Source organism: Alternaria atra, assembly GCF_907166805.1.
Source record: "Alternaria atra isolate CS162 genome assembly, contig: 20, whole genome shotgun sequence".
In the NCBI taxonomy this organism is placed as follows: Eukaryota; Fungi; Ascomycota; class Dothideomycetes; order Pleosporales; family Pleosporaceae; genus Alternaria; species Alternaria atra.
In genome coordinates, this window is record NW_025091318.1 from 231,092 (window position 1) to 255,240 (window position 24,149).

At 52.0% G+C, this 24,149-nt stretch overlaps 6 protein-coding genes across 6 annotated transcripts; 1 reads left to right on the plus strand and 5 right to left on the minus strand.

Annotated features, from left to right (window-relative positions):
- Positions 1 to 3,026: 3,026 nt before the first annotated feature.
- On the minus strand, positions 3,027 to 10,255 carry ALTATR162_LOCUS358 (uncharacterized protein; the record flags this gene model as incomplete). The annotated part of the gene is made up of 9 exons (XM_043307951.1): positions 3,027 to 3,060; positions 3,112 to 3,537; positions 3,589 to 3,732; positions 3,786 to 3,823; positions 3,886 to 3,904; positions 3,963 to 4,211; positions 4,292 to 4,431; positions 9,493 to 9,842; positions 9,946 to 10,255. 9 exons carry the CDS (start codon positions 10,253 to 10,255, stop codon positions 3,027 to 3,029), a joined length of 1,710 nt encoding a protein of 569 aa, XP_043163886.1.
- Positions 10,256 to 10,827: 572 nt separating this feature from the next.
- ALTATR162_LOCUS359 (uncharacterized protein) lies at positions 10,828 to 12,977 on the minus strand (the record flags this gene model as incomplete). The annotated part of the gene is made up of 6 exons (XM_043307952.1): positions 10,828 to 10,898; positions 10,950 to 11,654; positions 11,712 to 11,990; positions 12,038 to 12,252; positions 12,300 to 12,804; positions 12,893 to 12,977. The coding sequence occupies 6 exons, from the start codon at positions 12,975 to 12,977 to the stop codon at positions 10,828 to 10,830; spliced, it is 1,860 nt and encodes a 619-aa protein (XP_043163887.1).
- Positions 12,978 to 15,442: 2,465 nt separating this feature from the next.
- ALTATR162_LOCUS360 (uncharacterized protein) lies at positions 15,443 to 17,463 on the plus strand (the record flags this gene model as incomplete). Its single annotated transcript, XM_043307953.1, has 2 exons — positions 15,443 to 15,884; positions 16,010 to 17,463. The coding sequence occupies 2 exons, from the start codon at positions 15,443 to 15,445 to the stop codon at positions 17,461 to 17,463; spliced, it is 1,896 nt and encodes a 631-aa protein (XP_043163888.1).
- Positions 17,464 to 17,604: 141 nt separating this feature from the next.
- ALTATR162_LOCUS361 (uncharacterized protein) lies at positions 17,605 to 19,435 on the minus strand (the record flags this gene model as incomplete). The annotated part of the gene is made up of 4 exons (XM_043307954.1): positions 17,605 to 18,433; positions 18,505 to 18,897; positions 18,991 to 19,184; positions 19,247 to 19,435. 4 exons carry the CDS (start codon positions 19,433 to 19,435, stop codon positions 17,605 to 17,607), a joined length of 1,605 nt encoding a protein of 534 aa, XP_043163889.1.
- Positions 19,436 to 20,916: 1,481 nt separating this feature from the next.
- Positions 20,917 to 21,692, minus strand: ALTATR162_LOCUS362 (uncharacterized protein; the record flags this gene model as incomplete). Its single annotated transcript, XM_043307955.1, has 2 exons — positions 20,917 to 21,521; positions 21,635 to 21,692. The coding sequence occupies 2 exons, from the start codon at positions 21,690 to 21,692 to the stop codon at positions 20,917 to 20,919; spliced, it is 663 nt and encodes a 220-aa protein (XP_043163890.1).
- A 524-nt stretch (positions 21,693 to 22,216) lies between these two features.
- ALTATR162_LOCUS363 (uncharacterized protein) lies at positions 22,217 to 23,955 on the minus strand (the record flags this gene model as incomplete). The annotated part of the gene is made up of 4 exons (XM_043307956.1): positions 22,217 to 22,629; positions 22,683 to 23,211; positions 23,271 to 23,869; positions 23,919 to 23,955. The coding sequence occupies 4 exons, from the start codon at positions 23,953 to 23,955 to the stop codon at positions 22,217 to 22,219; spliced, it is 1,578 nt and encodes a 525-aa protein (XP_043163891.1).
- Positions 23,956 to 24,149: the final 194 nt, after the last annotated feature.

Consider the following 24,149-nt stretch of genomic DNA (forward strand, 5'->3'; position numbering starts at 1 on the left):
GAATATTTGCTGGTGTTTGAAAGCACTGTTCCTGCGATCCATTGCCTTTCAGTGAACTGAAAACAGCGGAGAGGAACTCTTATGGCCCCAGCTTTTGTCATCATTTTAGGAGGATTGTAGAGTGTGGGAACTCGGTGGGGATATGCTGGTGGTGGGGGTGCAAGAGGAGAGACTTACGGGAAAGCGACTCGGCAAGTAGATCGGCTAAGCTAACACGGCGCCATGTGTTTCGCGGCTCGTTTATTCGTTCAAGAAATGTCCAGAGAAAGCGACGAGTACTTTGAGTCGGACTTCAGGGAACAGGTAGTGGGAACTAGTGCAGACAACCTTCGGTCCGCGAACCGAATCGAATCGCCGGCTTGCTGGCTGGCTGGCTGGCTGGCTGGCTAGCTGATCGTGCTTCAACGATGAACCCCCTCATCTAACCTACGGAGGAGGAGGTACACAGGGGCGCCCTTGCTATCGCCTTAGTTCTCCGAGTATACGCAACTTGTCCAGATTGAGTAGTCCATCGTTTGTTTCCTGGGAAAGAATCCGAACGGTTGGTTGCATCCACGCCACCAACATGTCAAAGGACTAGACAAACGGTGTTGCCGCCTACACGCCTACATCGGCAGATGGGCGGCTAGTGTGGTCCGACAACGTGTTGTGTGATGCTGCTAAAAAATTTGACCTGACGATGACGAAAAGATCAACATGGCAGAAGTTTCATTTCCACCAGGTGTGTTAGCACCGGAACGTGGGTGAGCAGCAGCAGAGTAGTCGGCGACTGGCTCGCAGCGGGCGAAGATTATCCGGGAGAGTGGTAAAACTGAGACGGCGTAGTTACAGGCAGAAATAGTGGCGCAGACGGGCTCGCTCACTTGTAAGATGCTGCGCGGCAGAACCTCGCTATCGGTAACGAGGGAAGCGGGTGGGTGGGAGTGGTGCATCATGGAACTCGGCTGGGACCTAAGAGCGCGAATAGAGTTTCATGTGGCTCGCCAGTCACATTGGCGGTGTATAACAGTTCGGATTATGATACGGATCGTGGTAGAAGGTGCATAATGGCGGTCGCGTCGCTCAGAAGGAGGAGGAAATGGGCGATGCCAGAATGGATGGAGAGGAAGGCGGACTGGAAAAGCGTTCTCGACACGTGCGGCGCTCGGTTGCGGGGATGAGATGGAGCAGTAGTAGCAGTAGCAGTAGCAGTAGCAGTAGCAGTCCGGTAGTCTGGCGAGAGGGACGATGCAAAGGTAGATTGTGACGAATTGGCGGTCAGGAATGCAGGTCAGACCGTGGGAATGGTCTGCCGATGTCGACCGACGGCCACGAGCTGTGAAGGCGTTGCCGGACATGTCAGAACATGGGCGTCGATCGCTGGCAAAGGTGTGCGCATTACAGGCTGAGAGGTGTACCGAGAAAGGGCCGTGGTTATCAAAGTGGTGACATGGCGCCCCATCCGTACCCTATATCTCATTAGCAGGTCGCGCGAGCATGACGCGTTATTTGGTGCGCATCAAGATTGCGATGCGTCGTCGGTAAGTAGTAGTGGTGGGCGAACGGAGTACGGAACAAGGCGTGTCCGCTTTGGAAGCCAGGCCGCAGCATACGCGAAGACCGGCCAGGCCGTGCACAAGGACGTGTAGGGAATCCAGATCGTATGCTGCTGTGCTGCTGTGCTGCTCTGCGCCCAATTCCCTAGGCCGGTCGCTGGTCGTTCCTTCTCTCGTTGGGTTCGGCGGAAGGAAGGTACGCGGAATACGGGAGAAGCCTCGGCCGGCCCAAAGCACCGGAACCAGTAACGCACTTGTTTTTGTCGCCCCAGTCCTCCCCCCCCGCATATTCACACCTCGACAAACTTGCTCCTCTCTCTGTAAACGTCGTACGAGTCAGGCCTTGTCGCTTTCCATCATGTATGAGGGTGGGTTGCGCATGTTTGGACGTCGTGCTCGTGCAGTATCTAGTATATTGTGCATGTTCCCGCCTGGCGATATATGACCATGTTGCCCATGTCGTTGCTGCAGCTCGCTTGCTATTATTGCTACAGGATGGATCGGTCCGGCACCCTGGGCCAGCGAACAAGGCAGCGATGCAATACTGAAACATTACGCGCCCACCCTACTGCTGTAGAAGCGCCGGCTGGGTCTGCACCGTTACAGATCTTCGTGATGTGATCCTGGACGAGAGCCCACCACGTCGGAACGGCGACGCGTGGCATCAGCATATATAGCACGGCCAATGCTACTATCACAATGCATATTGCATCCAGTTTTGTTGATAGATTGCATTGCCACCTGTCCAACGTCATGGCTCCTTCCGAGAGGGTAGAAAGTCCCGACAGAGTTTCTTAGAAACGAGTCGCGATAGAGTTTACGAGGAAGTGGGGGTATATTCCAGCTATTATGTACTTCTCGTGCTATCTCAAAAAAGGGGACTTCAAGAGTCCTGATCGCTCCGCTAAAAAAAACAACATGCTTGTGAGGAAGTAGCCAAAAGGCCGCATGCAATCCACCCTCACCCGCGTTGTGTGCTCTGCACCAACGCGGAAAGGAGGACATGTACAACGATGCTGACGCGCTCAGACCGCCATCGTCTCGTGAGAAGATGGTGTAAAAGAAAAATCCCCCGTTTTGTCGCAAGGAAACCGAGGTATCAAGGTATCATATTCCTAACATGCCGTAACGCCAGACTGAGGTAGTCGCCGAAGAAGACCGGATTTTCCCTACCGCAAGGTGCGCCATTAGGTGAATAGCAAAACGACGCGAAGAAGCGCGAAAGATGTGGCGTGACAAAGGCAGAATCCCATGCTCTGCTCAAACTATCTAGCCTGATCGGCAGAAGCGGGGCTGAAAATGGTGTCGCGGAATGCACAACATCCTGGAAGCATATATGGGATCCAGGTGTAACGAGGCCGTCGCGGTGGTTGCTCGATGAAGCGTTGGGGAGGGAGCCAGTTCGGGCTAGGTGGGTACCTGACACAGGCTACTGTGTAGCGGACAGGCAAACCATCCATGAGCAGAGTTGTACAAGGATGGCGCGAGATACTACTGCTGGGGACGGCGGGCAGTCCAGATGTGGCTGTACCTGACGTCAGTAACCGATTGGTGCCATGACACTAAAGAGACCTACATGTTGTTGTACGCATGGATTTTGCGGTTGCAGATTTCCCTGCGAACGCCCTCGAGGACTGGCCTGACATGTGCGTTGAGGTCCCACTGATAGACCCTTGTGAGAGGTGCAAAGGTTAGCGCCTCAAGACCCTCGGTCAGGCCCAGATTGTACCACCTCCCAATATCCTTCTGGTGCGGGTCATTGGGCCATGTGTTGTAGGGGACGCGGATGACCGTCTCTTGGATGTCGATGAAGCCGGCGGCTTGCAGCAGCTGGCGGGTGCGGTGTTCGTAAGCGATTGGGCGCGAAACTCGGTGCGTGGCGTCAGCTAGCCAGCCGTACCACTTGGTGAGCATGCTGTCGGGGGGCAGCGTGTAGTCGTCGCAGCGCGGCTCCATGTCGATTTCAATGTGTTCTATCCAGCCGGTGCCCGGCTTGAGATGTCTGGGGCGTGTTAGCGAGCGAAGCACTAGGGGAGGCGGAGGGGTGGCATACGAGAATATCTTCTGGTAAAGCTCCGGCCAGCTCGTCACGCTGCCGCAGGCCATGCGCAGGTGGATCATGTCCCAGGAGTCCTCGCCCAGCGTCCATGGGCTCTCGTAGTCGCGTGGTACACGGAATCGCAGGTTCGGGGGGATTCTGCGGGGGCTGCATCAGTGTCAGGCCGGACAAGCGACGGGCGGACGGCATACTTCTCAGGCTGTATATTAACGAGATCTAATCCTAGAACCTGCACACAGTCACGTCAGCCGTCTGGCAGCAATGCGTCGTGGGATCATGGTGTGGGCGCACCTCGGCGTTTAGGTATTTGCTGCACAGACACAATTAGCCTTGCGGAGGGTACAGTGCAGGCTGCGTCGCCAACTTACTCGGCCATGTCAATCGCCCAGATGCCCGTCCCACAGCCCACGTCGAGGATGCGGGGCTGCACATTTGGCTGCGTCGGCACGGGCGCCTGGTGCAGCTGGCCTCTCCGTGCTACGGCGAAGAATTGGTGGTAAATGTCCATGCGGTCCTTCTCAGGCTCGTCGCATGGGTACATGTAGAGGCCTCTCCGGTAACCATGATACCAGCGGCCATTTTCCATATAGTTGCTGTTCTGAGCGGGCACGGGCAATCTGGGAGGCGCATGGTCAGTTTGTCTGGCCGGGCCAGAGTTGGGAGTGTCGCACGGAGCGGGGGGCAGCGGTGCACTCACCCATTCGAAGCCATCGTGACCATTGGAGCGAGCAGACGGGGGACCGACGGTCGATCTATGGGCAGCGACTCGATGAGTCCAGTGGTGGTGACTAGGAAAGTCCAGTGACCAGCGAGGGGATGGAGGCCGTCTTGTATGCGCTGACCATGGGACGCAAGTCGGGCGTGGTTGTAGGGTTGTATAGCGTCGTCTTTCGTAGGTATACCAGCAAACCGGTCTCAGTCATTAGAGAGCGATGCGGGAGGTATTTAAAAGCGAAGACGACCCCTGCAGTGCTTCCGTCAAGCGCGACTACGAGGGCTGACGCTGGCTGGGGCTGGTCGACCACAAGCAGGCGTGCCGGCATCAATGCAAGAGGCAGTCCGAGGCGGCTCCACTCATCTTTTGCACGTCTGGGACCCATCGGCAGCGCAGACCATTAACAGAGCTACTATTAATTAGGTGCCCTGCCCATGCCACTACACGCTCGGAGCTGGACCCAACCAAGTCAAGTCTCTTCCGGTTACCATTATGGCGGTAACAGTCTGTCGGAAGGGGATCCGTGCACTGACTGGCTGTCCCTCAAGCGTCCCTCTCCCTGCCCATCTCCCTGTCCGTCACTGGCCCACTAGCCGTCACCCTGAGCATATACCCATCAACTGTTAGGCTTTGGCACACACACACACACACACACACACACCGCTCAGACAAGATATCATGCGCCTCGTTCTCTGGAACCTAATGCATCCTCTCCTTCAGCAGGCCACATTTAATACTACCCCCCACACTCCCCATGACCACTAACTCTCTTCATTTCTCAATCCCGTACCATGCTCCACTCGAGCGAATGAGACGCCTGCATATCGCCGTCATTCATACACGCATACACACACCCTGACAGGCCCTGCCGTTTCTGTGCTTGTGGTCTGCCGCTTCGGGACACCATCAGCCTACACGTACAATCGGCCCAAGCGACGCTTTCGCGTCCAAGACCGAAATGACTAACCAGGTGATAGCATCCAGGCTGGATAATTTCCGCGATCCCCGGCAGCTGCTCAACCACCATGTTGCTTACGCGAGACGAGTACCGAAGAATTGCTTTATCCCAGCGGACCATCATCCTGCATGTCTGCATGTGCGTTTGCCCGTCTGCAGCGTTGCAAGAGCACGTTGCGAGCCTGGCACAAAGGCACTCTGGGACCGGCTCCATAGCCCGGATAGTTGCACCCAGGTTATTGCAAACACCGTCGACACTGCAGACCACGTCTCGACTGCATTGTCGATACAAGTCTTGTTGCAGCGCCGCGCGCCGTTCCGCTGCCGACTGGTGGTTCGGTACAAGAAGGGTTACGCAAGGGGCCAACCCCGCCTGTCTGTCGGTAAGATGCTTTGCTCGCGACAACGAAAACAGCAATAAATGCAATCGATATCTTTTGTGAGCTCTTTGTGACATTAGCTTTTGCCAAGTCGGTAACAAGTGGATCGATTGGGTTGATCAAGCCATGACCATGCAGTCGCCGACACGGCAGGTAACTTTGTCGATACGTGATGCATGCTGGCGAAAGCGCTCCCAGAAGAATGGTCCACCGCCTAGGATCACACAGCTGGTTTCGCTCCCAGTTGCCGTCTAGAGAAGTGCGGCGCAGGGGAAGCTATAGAGTGGCCAAGTGTTTACTGCGCACAGCTAGGGAGCCATCATGGTGCATGTAGCAATGCAGACTCTTCATCATAACCACGTTTTCAAATGGAAGTTACAACGTGCTCAAGGGACTGAGACACGAGAAAGTGGAGAATGACAGTCTCGCCGGTCTGCCAGGAAGATGCTACCAGGGTCTTATGTCAGCTCCATGATCTAGCCTGGTAGCGAGAGACAACCCTGCAGGCACAGAGGGGCAGTTTCAGCTCATCAGCACAACACCAGCATAAAACAGAAACGATGCAACCTCGCAAGGGACGGCTGCAGGGTTGGAGAGGAAGAAACAGGCTGAGGCGATGGCGAGGGCGACAAGAGTGCGGGGATGAGCAGACAGCAAGGCAGAGTGAAACACTGTCGTCGCTAACCTGGCTGAACCGCTCTCCTGGGTCTCTCTCCATAGGGCTGGGAAGGAAAGTGCGACTGGGCGAGCCGCCGGCCGGTCGATGCCGCATGAACACCATTGTTCCCTCGCCCATCAACCCACTCACCCTTCTCCAAACACGACGCCCTACGTCGAACGGCCTTCTAGCGGGACACCCCCCCCCCCTCCTTTTGACAGCCATAAACTAGGTCGATGCTGGTAGAGACTGCCGTTATATGCATGGGTCGAGCCTGGCATACAGCACATCGCGCGACGGCATTCGCCCGCGGCTGCAGAATGAAGCGCGCGTGGGGCTGACATGGACGCCTCTGAGACGACAGAGCAAGTGCCTGGGCCCTGCCAACACCTCAGAAAGGCGTTTCAGGCGCGTGAACGTGTTCCAGACATATTGCACCTGCACAATCGACATCATCGGAACATAGTACATACACAGCCGGGAAGCATAAGCCGTCTGCACGATATCTCTAATCGGTAACTTTTGTCAACGTAGAGTCAGCGTGCGCGCCGGATTACGGTCCTTCTTTACGTCATGAGCCATCGTCTCCAGCAAACGGAATGAATCTCGGCGTCGCTTGCCTGTTCTTTCTCCAGCTCGAGTAAATGTAGGTTTTCCGAGGCAATCGGTTTGGTGTGACTGGGGACACGGCGGTTAGCGAAATTCATCACGATATACTCCTCACCGCGCGGCTTAATACAGACCGACATTTTGGCGCCCGTTATCCATGCACGACATGCCCTTCTCCATACTCTATCGCCGCTATCTCTTTTTCAGAAACTTCTTTCACATGGCAAATTGCATCTGGCTACATTTCAGTCTCGACACGCGCGTGACAATCTTGCGTGCGGAGCGACGAGTCAGCATACATGCCGTGCATACGCCTTGGATCGTCATACATGACAGTATTCGCGTTATCTGTCTTCGCGTATTGCGTATGCCGCAAAGTCTCGAGTCGCAAACCTTTGCATCATCCCGGGCAGTCACCGTGTCATGGACACATTCCAGCATGTACGATAGTACAACTCACAGAGACCGTTGGGAGCGCACCACCCAGCCCAACGGCTACTTGTAACCGTGACCATACGGCAGCCGCCGATACTACCATCAAGTGCCGAATTAGCAGAAACACTCTCTTGCCACGGACCGAACCATTTGCACGACAGACCAGGACTATCTGCGTAACATTGAAACACCAAGGTTGGGGAGCACGAGCACAAAGTGCATTGATCCCATATACGACGTCTTACGGATTAAGTAACTGCCTGGACGTCTCTTCAGTCCAACCACAAACTTTACCACAAGACAAGGCAGTGCGGTGTCTCCTGTAAGGGTTATGATTCATTGTCGCTCTTGCTTGGGTGGTTTCCTAGGTTCCGGAGCCTATCCAAAACACGAGTGAGTGAAGCGCATCAACTTACGCCAAGTAGCACCAAGTAGCCGGTACTCCCAACACGGTCCGTCGCCCTCCTGCTGCGGCACTAGGAACTTAAACCTTTGAATTCGATACCCTAGGGCGATCCCCGATGTAGCGCGTAAATCCGCTACCCCCCAAGGTTCGATGTCAGAGCCGTTTCGGACACCAGCGGCATCTCCTTGCTAGACACTGCTGTACAGACTGCAGCCCGCGCGTCAGCTACCATTGCGTTGCAAAATTGTGCCCTCTTCTGATTCAGATTGTGGGTACAATCATGCACAATCGACGCGTTATTCTGCTACATAAGCCACCGGCTGATATCTTTCCGACTCGATGAGATTGTCTTTTTCTCACCGCCCGCTGGAACACCATCAATCTTGTCCAAATCAAGGACCGGTATTCGGAGCCGAACGTCAAAGACATCTCAATCTGTGGGGTTGCATGTTATACCCTGGCCCACGTTGGTCTGGTAATGGTGGTGGTTGACTAATGATGCTGGTGTATATGCTTAGCGTAAGGAAAGAACTTTGGTACGTCCTCCGATCACGCTAGAAGATGCAGGGTTCTTATATGTCATCGTGAAGTAAAATTACGGCAATGCTTCTTTTCTCTCCCCAATCAGACTACGACATGGCAAGGAACTAAGTTTTGCACCCTACAACGAGACCACTTGTCCAATCTCTCGACTTTGTGGACCCGCGTGGCGACGATGCTGATGGCGACACAGAGCCAGATGTGCCGTCATGGGACAATGTATATCTTTGGGTGTCTAATGGCGACTTTGCGCGACTAGCGCCACTGTCCAGCGCTTTTTGGTACCCTACCGCGATATACCGGACCCGTCGAAAAGCCATGACCCGACCCATAGCTTTAACAGCTCGGGAAACACAGTCTGTCTAACCCATCACAATTGGTTCAAGCTATGTTGGCGTTAGCACCTCATGGAACGTTCTATGCACATGACTGGTTGTTAGATATTAATTATTACGAATGAGATAACCTCGATAGAGCGTATTTCTTGCTGAACCGTCCCGGTGCTCTGTCCCACTAAGGCACATCAACGGCAAGCGTCTGCTCAAAGCAAGGAACATTCCAAATGCATCCTCTCACGCCCGAGTCCTGGGTCCAGTCCAGCAACTATCTCACATCGCGATCGAACATCTCCTTCCCATATCATACACATGGCGTAACGTCTAGAGTTCTAGACCCATTGCCATCTCTTTCGTATCCACTTGAGAACGTATACCAGAAGCACAAGTACGGGGACCTCAATCAACGGACCCACCGTACTCGCCAGCGCCTGCCCACTACCCGCCCCATACACAGCAACCACCACCGCAATAGCCAGCTCAAAGTTATTGCTCGCAGCAGTAAAACTCTGCGTACAACTAACCTTGTAGCTGAACCCCATCTTCCAACAAAACCAAACTGTACTCGTGAAAATAACAATAAAGTAAACCAACAAAGGCGCGCAAACCCTCAGCACATCAGTAATCTGCCTAACAACATGCGCGCCCTGACTAGCAAAAAGAACAATAATCGTATAAAGTAGCCCAATGAGCGAAAACGGCGCGATATACCGGATGAAGCGGCGTTGATATCGTTCCTCTCCTAACATGGATCGCAATGCAAGTCGTGTGAGCACCGCAGCACCCAACGGTAATCCCAAAAAAACGCCAACACTCTGCGCGACCTTTTCATAACTTATATCCGTCTTAGCCCCATGACTCACCACCTGAATATAAAACACGGCAAAGGGTGCAAAAAGCACAATCTGCAAGATACTGTTAAACGCAACGAGAACAGCGCAGTAATCGCCGTCACCGCCCGCTAGATCCGTCCAGATAAGTACCATGGCGATGCAGCGTGCGATGCCAACGAAGATGAGTCCTTCGCGGAGGTCTTGACGGTCAGGCAAAAAGGCCCATGCTAGCGCTACCATGAAGAGCGGGGCGATGATCCAGTTCAACACAAAGGAGACGGCGATTTGGATCCAGAGGGTGCGTTCGCGGAGGAGGAGGTGCAGCGTTTCGTAGCGGACTTTGCAGAGGATGGGGTACATCATTACTAGGAGGCCGATTGCTGTAGAATCGTTAGCAGTTTGGCCTGTGTTGTGCCCGCGAGGTGGATGGGATGAGGATAAATGGGGACAGGATAGGATAACATGCTACGAGGTTGAACGTACCGATTGGTATACTGACACCGACGAATTCTCCTCTTTGTAAGGCGGGACCCACGGAATCAACAGTGTTTCCTAATGCGATTCCAATGGCCATGGCGAGGATGATCCATACTACTAGGAAGCGGTCGAGAAACGATAGACCTTTTAGGGGAGGGAGTTCTTTCTGTGTGGACGGTGTGTCCATCACATCACCACCAATGCCGTCACCAGCTTTCTCGACATCGCGTGTTGCTTCGTTTACTCCATCTCTCAACCTGTTGTGTGCGTCCTTGTCTTTTTCTGCTCTTATCGGTCCACGCTCGACTGTATCCATCTTTCCTGCTTCTGATTCTCTTTCTTCTGCGTCTTTCTCCTTTTGTCTTTTTTGGTGTCGTCTCTCTGAACCGACTTTTGTGGATTTGTGAATAGTTATTCTTGGAGTAGGTCCACAAACGGTCCAGTAGCATGGAACGAGATCCTTAGTTAACAACAATGGCAGGGGAGGCAAGAAAGCCAACAAGAGCCAATCAACGCTAAGCAGTGACTACCTGTTTTGCCGCCAAGGCGCTAGAAATGGCAGAATGCTTGGCGGTGACGGGAATGACGAGCTTGTGGTAGATCTTCGGTTCTTCTTCTGCATGTAATCAACGCATTCTTAAAGATGTTGTGGCACATTTGGTTGGGTCCATGATTGGTGGAGGGACTTGTTAGATTGCTTGCTACGTGAGTATGGTGGCTGGGAATAAGAGTTGCGTCAAGATCGCGAGTTACTTCTCTGGCTATTGCTCTACAGATGTATTGGTGATAGGGCTGTTACCACAACTGCCAAGAAATTACGAGAATACCAAGAAGGTAAAATGTCCATGCTAAGGTGAAGTGACTGGAAGCACTTGCTTCACAGGATGTTTAGATACGACCACGATCCAAGAACTTCTTCGGCAAGTCCACAGTCTTCGCACGCATATACTCCATAGCATCTAGAAATCAGTCAGCAAAGCAACCACCATAACACATTATTTCCCACTTACTCTTCCCCAAAGTATCATATGAAGAACATGTATTGTACCCCCCATCCCTCAAATGATCATGCAACAAGAAATGCACCGAACGAATCCCTGCAATCTCAAAGCGATCAATTGGTTTCCCGCTATACTCATCCTTCCCAAGAAGTTGTTTAACGCGCTCAATTGTCATGAAAGACCGCAACCAATCCCACTCATCGTCATGACGTACGAAGAAGCCGCAGTTGCAATCTGATGCTTTATCTCCAGATCGACCGGCGACAATATAACCCAACGGCGCGCGAACCGTCTCGCCAAAAGAAGAAAGATCGACTGGCGAAGACGTCTCGTATGAGTTTTGTTGCCGGGGATACTCTTTAGTGATCTTGGGTGGGCTGAGATTGGTGACCGTCTTATCGCCGTACATGGTATGAACACGTAGCGGTAATTGTTCTTGAGGGAGAAGTGAGACCCAGTAATCGTAGTACGGCTTCGGTACAATCTGCCGTAAGTCGTTTGATAGTGAGAGGCCAGGGGCTGATTGGAGGAAGACTTCAAGGCACCAGCGGTTGAATCCATTTGGGATGTCTGGACGTACTAACTCGGGATCGGAGGTTTGAGCAAAAATCCGGAAGTCGACTGTTGCTACGTCTTGGTTGCGCGCGTCGATTGGTGATGAGCCGTTTTGATGGAATCTGAGCGTTTTGAAGCGATTTACGTTGTCACCCATAGCTGTCTATTGTTAGTCTGATGTTGCTTTTGTTGCGTCAACGATATGAATGCACCTACCGTATCGGATTTGATCTTCAGTGATCTTGCACTTCTCCTCGATATCGAGCCCGCATACAAACATGTGCCACTCGCATTGCCAACCCGCTGGAGCAGTAATACCGACCTTAGTCGTGGGTGGTGGAGGGAGCCCTTTGACTCCTGTAACACGCACGAGATCCTCGCCTACTTGCTCCATCTTGACGTCTGTAATATCAGCCGTAACATCGCAGTTGTAGTATAGTGGTCCCTGGATCTCATACAGCAGCTGCGAAGTGCATGTGCCGACAGTAACGCAACCTGGGCACGTTAGCCGCATGAAGTCTTGATCTAAAGTTGGCACCTACCTCCGGTGTCCTTCTCCTTCGCAATGTTGAAGCTGCCGTCGTATTCAACTTCTGCAATAGGAAAACCCATATTGATGTGCTTGCCGGTCTTCATGAGATCTTTAAACATTGAGTAGTATCCTCCTGTGACGTAGGCTGAGCATTCGACTAGATGGCCTGCGATGAGTGCTCCGGCGAGTTCATCGAATTGATCGTTCTTCCAGTCATGCCACCACCTAACCATGTTAGCTGACTAACAGGAGATAGTAGTATAGGAACTCACGCTGCAGCACCAATGACTGGCGCAGCATCAGCAACTCTTCCAGCGAGCACTATATCCGCACCTTCTCGGAAGGCTTCTGCTATGCAGAGTCCACCCAAATACGCCTGCGCGCATACTGGTTCCATCCCCCACTCCTCGAGCTTCTTGCCATGCATTAAGCTTTCAAACTTCTCCCCCTTCTTGATCAAACTGTTGACCTGTCCCGTCACATCATCGCCTTCTATCCATGCCACTTTGAGATGACCAGCGCCCTGCTTCTCCAACATGTCCACTACAACTTCGGCGAGAAGTTCAGTGTCTGAAGCGCCGGCATTCACGGCGAGCTTCGTCTTGTTCTTGACCAGGTTTGGTATTGCCGGATCGAAGCACTGGATGAAAGTGTCGGCGTACATGGCGTTCTTCTTCCGTTCTTCCAGACTCATTGTGCCTTTTTGGTTCTTCGTAGGCTTCTGCTTCACTTTTCCACTGCCGTGCACCGTCATGGTCATCTCGGACAACCAATCGCCTAGTTCGGTCAGCATAGAATTATCTTGAGCTACCTGCCAGGGGGAACCTGCCCATTACAACGTCGATTTCTGGATCGCCAGCCATACGTGTGATGGCAGTGGAACGGTCCGTGAAGCCACCAGAGCATCCTGCGATGCGCACAGCGCGCTTGCGATCAGTAGAAGGAGACATTTTCACTCGCTTGTGATTTGACGCCATATATAACTCGTATCAAACTGAGAAAAGATTAATTACTCCATGACGGAAGGCCTCAAAGCTATATACCAGGTCATTTAGAAACGCCCTTCCGAGATAAGGCAAGCCGTCGAAACAGTACCTAGGTAGCAGGGCCGTTGCCCCTGCGTTGCCCAATGACGGCTCGGAATATAGGTAGCGCGATATCCATGTCATGTAATGAAGGATACTTGCGGATAATCTTCAACGAAGGAAGACGATTTCCTGTACGCATATGGCGGGGTTGCGGGGAAAGAGACGGAGGTGAGCGCGGGGAGCTGCTGAAAGCTCAGGAAGCGTTATCGTCGCGACCTGACCAACGTGATATATCCAAGGCTGCACCTTTCCAATTGCAGTGTAGACTTTGTGCAGCCAGTATGAGCATGTTTGACTTCCATGGTTTGGGGAAGAAGAAGAGGAACAGCGACGCGCGATGTTCGCGATTCGGCTAACGACTCATCCTTTCCAGCATCTGAGCCTACATGACTCGATATTTTCCCCCGTGCCAGGAGCTCGCAGACTCCGCGTCACCCAAACTTTGGCATCGCCACCTCAACACAACCTCAATGCCACCACCTAGTACAAGACGAGCGGCCGAAGCTATCCATCTATTAGCTGAAGGCCAACTACATACATCCCGTGGCTGAAGAGTCTATGTGGCGTGCTGCATCCGACGTATTTTGTCTGATCCTTGCGCCCACCCAGTACAACTTCAATCACGAGCGCGATAGATATAGCAACAGTCTGAGCTCATGATACTGACTCTCCGCTAATTTTTTTTGGTTCTCTATACTGCGGTGCATCTCCGCTCGAGACCTCCAATCCACGTTCCTGCCTGTGATCCCAGTCTCCTTTGGGAGCCGTTTACAAATAAACAAGTATCTTGCGAAAGTCGCTTCAGTCACGTCGAGCTCGGTCGTGTGAGAAACAATCTATGTCAGCCCAGTAAAACATCAACGAAGATACAGTTTTGAACGATACAGACCCAGCGTTTGTCTAGTTTCTTATTTGTGTATACGACGATATCAGGTACGCACTATATCATATCTTTACGGAGGAAGTAAAAAAGCACTTTATCGGAGAGCAAACACGTCTTCTAACTCAGTAGTCTGTATACGGAGGCTAGGTATCTTGTACACAATATACGATTGGGCTTCAACTTCGGCTTTCTACCTTCTCTTCTATTGTCATTCACCTTTCCAAGTCAATCATGGATAGAACGCACATGTTTGCCGTCATGGCTGCCTTGACTGCAGGATCGATCGTCACATTCGAGTGCCTATGGTGGTCAAACTCGCGAGAGAAGCTTGAAGCAATGCTTGCTGCTAAGATCACAACAGAGACCACTGAAGCCTTGACTCCGCCAAGCGCGACAAGAGCAGTCAGAAGCCACAAGTTGATATCTCCCCGAAACGACCCTCGACGCTTTTCAGAAACAAAGAAGACGGAAACCTACCCAGGGCGAACCTCATCAAATGAGAGTTTTACGTTCACTGCCCTTGTGATGAGCACGCAAAACAGCTTTACTTCAGTTGGCCATACTCATGCCAGGTCAAACACAGTGAAGCGGATGTCGTCGTTCAAGCTGGTTCAAGACCAACTCTGATTTACGAATCTGAGAACTGTCCATACGTCAAGGCAAGAAGCTGGCAAAAGAACATACGGGATCCATGCTACATGAAATGCTGCACGTGTTCGTGATCCAGTTCGCGTGCGGGCTATGCATACCCTGGGAAAATTGGGTCTCTCATGGGCGAGCTTGGCAACGTATTGCAAAGGCTATCGAGGAACAAAGCCTGCGGCTCCTGGGAGCCAATGAACAGATAAGCCTAAAACTTCTGACGGTAAAACAAAAACGATAGGCATTGGTTGGTGTATGCGTCTACACATGTAATTTAGTCTGGTAGTAACATGAGTTTTTCTAAATTCAATAGGTTCTGCTCGAGCCATATTGATCGTTTAGTGTGAAGTTGCTACATGTTCAGCCTTGCCCCGCTTCATGGTTGGACGTACTTTCCCCTGCCGATGGATCTACCATCTAGATTCCTCACGCAATCAGAATCCTAACAAGGTTCTAGGCTTCATTCCGTCACGGACACGCAATTATGAAGGTGCAAACAGCTACCAACTTTTTTGACGGCAATTGCCGTTCTCTCTTAGGCCACGAGCTCATTTTTATGGTAGCGCCTGACACGATGACGTCGCTGCACTTTGCTCCGCGGTGCCTGCTCGACCAACAAACGAAAGCGGCACACTCGAGGAAGGCGGCAATGTCAACCCCCCTACAGACTTACACACACTTAATGCACCTAAGAAATCTTGTCGCATACTCATCGATACCCCAGACAATATCGTTACATCAATATCACCTACCAATGCAGCCTGCGCACGTTGCGCACGATTAACCGAGGCCCAGCGCTATCATGGATATCAAGAAAGAGCTCATCCAGGTTGACAAGCTGAATATCGGACTCGATCGATCACACATTACTTATCAAGGCCAGATTGAAGTACCTGGAAATCACTCCGAAAGTAGCCATGACGGAATACCTCACTTGCGCGACACAAACACAAGTACGGAAGATATTGCTTCATCAAATTCGTCCTCTACCACCAAGATAGTCAACAAGGTCCGACAGAAGAAGCATAATGCCGGTGTAAAGATCAGGAAAACATTGCACATCACAAACCCGGAAGATGAGATTGAAAAGCCTGATCCAGATTCGGTAGTGCTTGTTGATACCACGGAGGTAAAGGATTCGAAGTCACGCCTGGATCACAAGTCTACAGAGTCAGAGAAGCATACTTTCAAGGATCTCTTGCACAACCCTATCGATACGGTGAAATCTAAGGGATGGAATCAAGGTGAGTGACCCATATTCCACGCGTGAAGGCAAAAGCTATGGGCACTGCGCGTGCTCACAGCGCGGAGCTGATCAGGAGCTCACATTAGACTCAGAAAAGTTACTTTGCTGACTGATTAAATCTAGGAAATCAGGAGATCGCAGCAAACATAGCTGTAAGCGAAGTTCCACATGGCCAGGAGGTGGATTTGGTCAATGCGGCGACTGCCGTGGACCAAGCAGCGACTACAGATGAGAAAGTCCGAGCTCAACAGAGTCTCGCTGAGATGCTCGAGCAAAGACAAAGTACTTTTGTTCGATGGTCACTCGATCGGCATGTTACCAAGATCAGGGTGTTACCGCGGGAGACCGCAGTGCTCAAGCCCATATCAGAGTTCCAAAGGAGAGACGCCGCAGGCCGCACCGTCACCGACTGGAGAGCTTATGGCTCGCACTTACTGGTCTACTACGCTCATCGATACGGTGGACAGTATATTGGCTACGGATCCGACCCGCCAACACCGTCCAAAGAAACAATCATGCCAAACATCGAGCGCCTTATCGTTTCGACATCACCTTTCCAGGAGTTTATCATGACTACCCGACGCGTGTATCGTTGGGAACACCCTGCAGAGACACTCAAGTACCTGATAATCTACTCCCTTCTTTGGTATTTCAATCTGCTATTGCCGGGCATCCTGTCAGCGCTGCTTTATCTCGTTGCAGAACGCCGCATTCATGGTATGTCCATGGAAGACCTTCGCGAAGACATAAAACACATAGAAGACGTGGAGAGAACAGCGCTGTCGCTTACCGAATTCATCGAGAAGCAAGGTGATGAGAACTGGGCACACGACCTCCTCCAAGACATTGGTCCTTGGCTCATGGTCCAACTCGCCGACCTGGCCAATTTCTTCGAGAGCGTGCGAAACTTCTACGAGTGGAGGAAGCCAACACGAACATTGGCTGTGCTTGTAGTTCTTGCTGCCGCCATTCTTGTCACCGTCTTCACACCTCTTTGGCTACTCATCAAGGCTTCCACGTTCGCTGCCGGTTTTACGTTCTTCTGCCTCTTTCCACTCTCAGTCAACTTCCCGGAATACCGCCTCCTCGTCTCGCCCTCGAAGCGCCTGCTTTGGAACATACCCACGCATGCCGAGTGGTCAATCCAGTATGTACAAGCCGAAGGTCTTCGTGTAATCACCGAGAAGCAGAACACCAACATTAAAACAACCACCCTGGCGAATACGACTACCCTCGACAAATCCATCTCTCCCGCAGACCAAGATTTTGCTTCCTACCCTTGCCATTATCACAAAGCGCCAGGAAACCTCATCGTCAGTGTTACAGGAGTACGTTTCGTCGCCAAGCGTCCACCACAGGAAGTCTGTTTCTCTCTTCCGTATGACCGAATTTACCAGCTCGAGAAGCAAGACCGACATCTGGAGAAGATGGTCAAAATCCTCAAAGAGTGTGACAAGGATTTGCGTCTTGTAGATAGAGATGGCCATGAGTGGATCTTGCATGAAATGGAGAAGAGAGACGAGGCGTTTAGTCAGATTGTTGGATTTAGTCGGACAGAGTGGCAGGTTGCTTGGTAGTACAGTATATTTTCACTTGAGAAAAATTTGTCTGCTTATGTGCCTTTTGAAAGAGACTGAACGATACAATGATATTGATGTCAGTCTTCTCTCTCTCTCTCTCTATATATATATATGCATGATGGAAAACCGCCAACTCTTTCACACTTTCTCAGCTATGCTCGCCTCCGTCCCCACAATAGTCGTCTCCCCGTTCCCCAACGTCTCCACCAACCTCCTAGGGCCCACATATCCCCTATTCCTGATCCAGACATACCACCCCCCTAGTAAAATCGTCACACCTCCCACAAGCGCACTCGTATAATTCATCGTCGTAGTATCAAACGGAACCGCAAACGGGAAACAATAAATCGGTATCCATACCACCATATACGCACACGCCAGACTAGCCACCGTGTAGAAAACCGGGTTGGGCATGGTAAAAGGGCCCTTGATAACGTGGCGGCGGCGGGTGAGGATATTGGGCAAGATGAAAGCGAGATAGGACATGCTTGACAAGACGATGAAGGAGCCGACGAAGGCGGAGAAGGCGGTGGAAGAGCCAATATAGATACAGCCTAGGATTGTGTTGATGACACCACAGGCTAGGGTGGCGTTGAACGGGTTTTCCCATTTCTTGTCAATGTGGCCGATCCAGTGGGAAAATGGTGTTGCGTCGTCGCGACCTAGTGTCCATAGCATGCGGCCAGAGGTTATGTAGCAACCAATGTTTGTGCAGAATGTTGGGATGAAAATGACGAGTAAGAGACCCAAGGATCCGCCGTGAGAGTTTGTGGCTTGTCGGTATAGTTCGGCGAGGGGGAAGGGCCAGGGGTTGGAGAAGAGGCTTTCTAGGTCGTTTACGGAGTAGAAGATTGTTACAAGGTAGAGGAGGGCGGTTATGAAACCGACGGTGTATTGGGCGAGGATGGCTTTGGGTATGTTGGTTCGGGGGAGGGGGAGTTCCTCAGCGAGGTGAGAGACACAATCACTAATGACATCTGTTAGTTTGTCTTATACGCTGCATTTGGAAAGTGGAAAAGGGGGGAAAGTAAAACTTACGGCGTTCCTACCGCAAAAGCTCCGTTCAGCATGCCAGCGCAAAACACAAAGCCATCACTACTCCAACCTGCTTGGTTCTGCCAATCGCGCCACACAAACTCATTACTCGCATATCCCTTGCCGCTTCTACTGGGCATGATGGCGCATACCATGATAGTGATGAAGACACCCATGAGGATGAAGAAGAGACCGATATTTGTGAGTTTGGGTAAAGCGCGATTGGCAAACATGACTACGAAGCAGGCAAGCCAGGTGATGATGAGGTAGACGATGAAGACGTGCCAGCGTTCGAAGGCGTAGCCGGGGTGGAAAAGACCGTACATGGAGATGACTTGGTTGGCGAGGATTGAGGATATGGAAGCGGTACCGAAGATCCAACCTAAAGCGTTCCACCTATGCGGTGTTAGTCGTGCCTTTTCTCATTCGATTTTCTCCAAGTCGGTAGGGAAGAGGTAGGGCCAATGGGAATGGTGATTTTGAACGTACCATCCAGCGTAAAAGCCAATAACCTTGCCAAATCTGGCTCCTCCTGTTACGCTTGCCCAGTGATATACACCCGCCGAGGAAGGGATAGCAGAAGCCATCTCTGCGATACAGGCCGCGATCATAAAGTAACAGCACGCGACAGCTATGAATTCGTAAATGACACCTGCTGGGCCACCATTGTAGAGCGCGATAACCTAAGCATGGTGAGCATTCTGTAACGTCTGAATTGGGGGTTGGAAAAGAAAAGGTTACGTACGATAGACCCTCCCAACGCCGCCCACACGTTTCCTGTTGTGATACCAATTGCACAGATGCTCAACAGACTGAAGTTGCGCTCGAGCTCTTGCTTGTGACCCGAAGCATTTAAGACCTCGCCCACGTCACCCATGGCCTGGTCCACATCCTCAGGTCTTGGCTTCTCAGAAGACTTCTTTTCCAGATCCATAGTTGAGACTGGTATAAGCATAGGCAGTGCGCCAGCTACTGCACTGTAGTCGCTGTCGCGTTGCGATGCGTATTACAGAGAGGAGGTCGTCGACGACGAGGATATGCGGATGAGGATGAGAATGTCCTTGATGTCAACAGTCGTCTTTTGCCCAGACACGGGAGGGCAGAGGCTTAGATTACCAGCCAGACGGGGAAAGAATGAGTGGAGTAGTATCGATCGCAGATCAAACAGTCTCGGTTGTCAATCGTACAACAAACGACCGCCCAGAGATAAGAGATCAAGGAACGGGGCGGAGGGAAACAACACAGAAAGCGCGGAACCGTATTCTTAGCAACAACAACAAAGGACGTGGCAAGGAAATGAAATCTTCATACCCATCTTATTCTTATGATGCCCCATTTGGTTTGCGAGAGAGCGGCTTCGGACGCCTCTATCTCTGCTGTGTCAACTACAACACTGTCACTTACACGTAAGTACGTATGCTAAGCGACCACCGACGACGGAGATAAAGCAATGCATCCAGCATTGCCGTCTCTACGCCCGGTCGCGCCAGAAAAGCCCCAGCAAAGCAAATGGGGCAGCAAGGGCCTCTAAAAGTCCGGGCCATATGAATCGTGTAACGGTGCAAGCAGTAGCAGCCATCTCCGCAGAGGAACCGTGGACACGGGTCAGGAAACACTAATCGCGTTATGTCGTGTGTAGAACTGATAAGGACGCTGAGGCGGAGCTGAGTTCCCAGGGTGTAAGATAAGTGATCCCGGGTATATGGTGCAGGAACAGGTTACAATCTAGGCCAATGAGAGATAAGGCTGGTGGATGCAGCCGGAAGATACGCGAATGCTGATTTGGGGATGCGGAGACTTTTGGAGTAACACAGTGGCGTAAGGCGAGATAAGTGATTCTTTGCATGCTGATTTGGAGTGCGGTTAGGCGATAGAGAGGAGACGCTGTCAAGGTGTCTCTGGACTAGTATGAGAGTGGTTGACTTGACGGCCGTTCTCCCCACATTGGAGGGATCTGGAGGGTGGTGCCCAGGTGTTGACAGGACGGAAGACGGGGGCTTGCGAGCCGCTCAAGCGGCTAGGAATGCATGTCTGCGCTATCCCCCACGCGTCCTAAAGGGCCCTGGTAGTCTTTGATTGGCCGTGCGAATTAACAACTTGCGATGCAGTAGCTTTGGAGCGTACAAAAGAGAAGAGGAAATAAGGCGCGGCATCATCATATAATCGACGAAAAAGAAAGTAAATTACCGCATCCGTGCAAGGCGTATGCATCCAGAGGGATGTAGTACTATGCGCTATGCTATGTTCTTAGATACTGTACACAAAGTAAACGCACCTGCAACTCCAAGTCCATGTCGCTCTGCCAGAGGCTCAATGATTACATACGTTTCGTCCTCATGCACGCGTGAGCGATCCCAATTCTAGTGACATTTCCTCGTCCCATGTCGTACCACAAATGAAAGAAAGACGGTAGGCTTACGCGCTGCGCATCTCGGCATCGTCGGCATCGTCGGCATCGTCAACGTCGCCAATCTTCCGCTTGCTAGGCGTAGCGCTGCCCTCGTCGTTGACGTCGTCGCCTTCAGTCCACTCAGTGACTTCCCACTCGACGTGCACGCCGCTCTCCGAGTGTCCACCGCGCTGATGCTTGAAGCGGCCCAAGCGAGTGTTTCTCACAATCTCTTCGAACCAAGGCGCGCCCCGCGATTGTGGTTCTGAGCGAGCGACTGAACGCGAGTGACTCGAGGGTGCGGGTCTAACGGTAGACGCTTCGTCGTCGCTGCTCTCGCTGCTGCTGGGCAGGAAGCCGAGTTCACCCAGCATCTCCTGGTCCTCGTCCAGCAAGCTGCCGACCGTCAGGGAGATGTGGTCGGCCTCATCGCGTGTTCGCTCGTTCCACGACGTGAGCTGTGTACCACAGTATCCGCAGAACTCACGACGGCTATTCGGTGTATACGGCGAGGTGAAGCTGCGCTTGATGCTCAGTGGCGTCTCGTCGAGGAACTGAGCAAACGTGGCCGAGGTATACCATGGCAGAGGTACGCGAAGCCATAGTGTGAGAGGATTTGCTGAGTGGTGTCCTGTTGTATCGTTGTTAGCGACAGCACCTTGGTGGAGAGTAGCGTGCGTGGCAGCCCATGACGTGCCCCATCAAGAGACACCCGGCCGCACAGCAAACACGGCATGTACTTACGCGACGCAGAAGTGTTGTCGTATCTCAACTCGGCCTGTCTAATTTGCTGTTTCGGCATCTCGATAACATAGCGGTTCCTGCCGCAGGCACAACTGCCGTGCAGCGTCTGGGTCGCCATTCCGCGTCTTCGGAAGCTCGCAGTTGCTTGGTTCAACTACGTTCTGGTATGTCGTGTTTCGACCAGACGACGAGGGATTGATGTGTTTCAATGTTCGCGGGGTGGTGTGTCGAAATCAATCGAAATTCGATGTTGCCCGTTGCGACTTCCCCAGCTGCTGTGCGCCTGTGCTGCGATTGGCTAACTTGCAGCCTTATGAGATGACAACCAAGGTTGATCCTCCCACGTCACCTTGACAACGAAGACGACCAAGTTGAGCGTGTGTAATACTAGGTTGATTGATTCTGGTGCTGCGACAGGTATTGACGTATTTATTGCAGAGCATACGTGTAGTGCGTTGTGCGAAACGTCGCAGTCTTCAATCTCCGTGATCCCACCTGGCGTCATGTGTGGGGAAGCTCACGACGGCAAGGAATGTTCGAGCACGCCCTAGCATCTTCGCGAAACCAGACCTCTAAACGAAATCAGACCGCCTTCTCCTTTGTGTCTTTCCTCATCTTAGCAACACTCTCGTTGACTCTTTCAATCGCCTCCCTCGCACCATCCCAGCATTTCCTCTTCCCTGTGCTGAACACGCGATGTATGTGCGGACTCCATATCCCACTCATCAGCAGATTGCAGAACCTCCTCTCCCGGAGCCAGAACAGCCAGCCTTTCCACCCATAACCTAAGTATTCGTTGACACCTGTGCCGGCAAGATGGTCCATGGCCTTGACCCATTCACCTGCCTCGCATTGCCCTGGCGACACGTTGTGAATGCGCTTTGCAAAGTCGGCTAACCATACGTGGTGTTTGTCGACAGCGGCATTCATAGCAGAGAGCGAAGGCAGTGTGGATTTGCCCGCCCAGACCTGGGCTATAGCCATAGATGCCATGTCTGATCGCCGTCAGTATTTCTTTCGCCTGCATATCTTACTCCAAGTTACTTACCAAAGATTGGAAAACCACTGAGTGTTATATGTACGTTCCCCAAGAACGCCAGACTATCTGGCTTCTCAAGTGAAAAGATGTTGTGATAGAGACGGAAGAGTGACTTCCCATTCGAACCGGGAGCGTCAAGCCATGGCTGAGGACGACATGTAGGATCGAACCGAGACTCAATCATACTAAAGTCTGATGTATATCCCGTGCACCAGATTATAGCGTCAACGTCAGGTTTACTCCCGTCTTGGAGTTCTACTTCAGTCGCGCCTAGAATACGTTTTATCCCCGCGACCGATGAGATACTGCCGTTCTCAAGACACGGGATCAGAGTATCGGATACCACAGGTACTTTGCCTGCGGGCTCGAAGCGCCACTCGGAACGAATATCGAAACTCTTGTCTTGCATCTTCTTGAGGAACTTGTCGAATAGACGTTCGCCGAGACGCGGAAGGTACTTCATGATGAGGCTTTGGATGGTGAAGAGACGTAGGCTGTGTGTATGATCTATCGGGACACCTTTGATGCGTCGCGGGAGCTACAGGTCGAGAATCAGTATCAAGACGCTTGTAAGCCCGGTCATACTGTTGAACATACAACGCGCGCCCCGTGCCGATGCGCCATATACACCTTGTCTGCCACACCCACAAGCTGCGTAGCTGTATCCGCTGCACTATTGCTGAAGCCAACGACCATGACTCTTTTGTCTTCGTAATCTCTTGGCCTCTTGAAAGCTTGCGAGTGTACGCTAGACCCGGCAAACTTCTCAATGCCTTCTATGGTTGGAGTACTGGCCTTGCCGACCATACCACCAATCGCTACAACGACCTTGTCATAATATTCTTTGTTCCCACCTTCAATGTCCAAGACCCATTTCTGTCGCTCCTCATCGAAAGTGATCTGCTTGATTGAGGTGCCAAGCCGCATGTACGATTCCAAGTTGAAGTGCTTCGTATAGTCTATTAGGTATCGTTGCACCTGTGCGGCTGCTGGGTGTGATGGGACATCTTCCGGGAAGGGAAAGTCGGTAAAGCACGCTCTCTCTTTCGAGATATTAACAGTAGTCGTCTCCAGTACGGACGTCTGCTCTTTGGCTGAGTACTGCCATAGTCCGCCAATGTAGTCGTTGCGGTCGAAACCTGTGGCATGGTAACCTTCCTCTCTCAGGTTCTTCAATGCCACGAGGCCAGCCGGTCCTAGAGGTTCAGTCGGGGAGTTTCTTATTTTAAATACAAGGAGTCTTACCCAGACCTATGACCGCTACAGTTGTGACTTCTTCCATGATGCCAGCGGTGTAGATGTGTCGTTAGTGCTCTTCACGTACGCCTGTCGCCACCCGTCCTCTCAGAGAAACACAGTAATCGTACCCGTGTCAACAGCATTCATGTTGTTTGGGCTAACAGTAAAATACACCGCGACCAGCTTCACGTTGAACGTGAAATGGCCCGACACCGCGTGTGGGTCTTACGCCCGTGT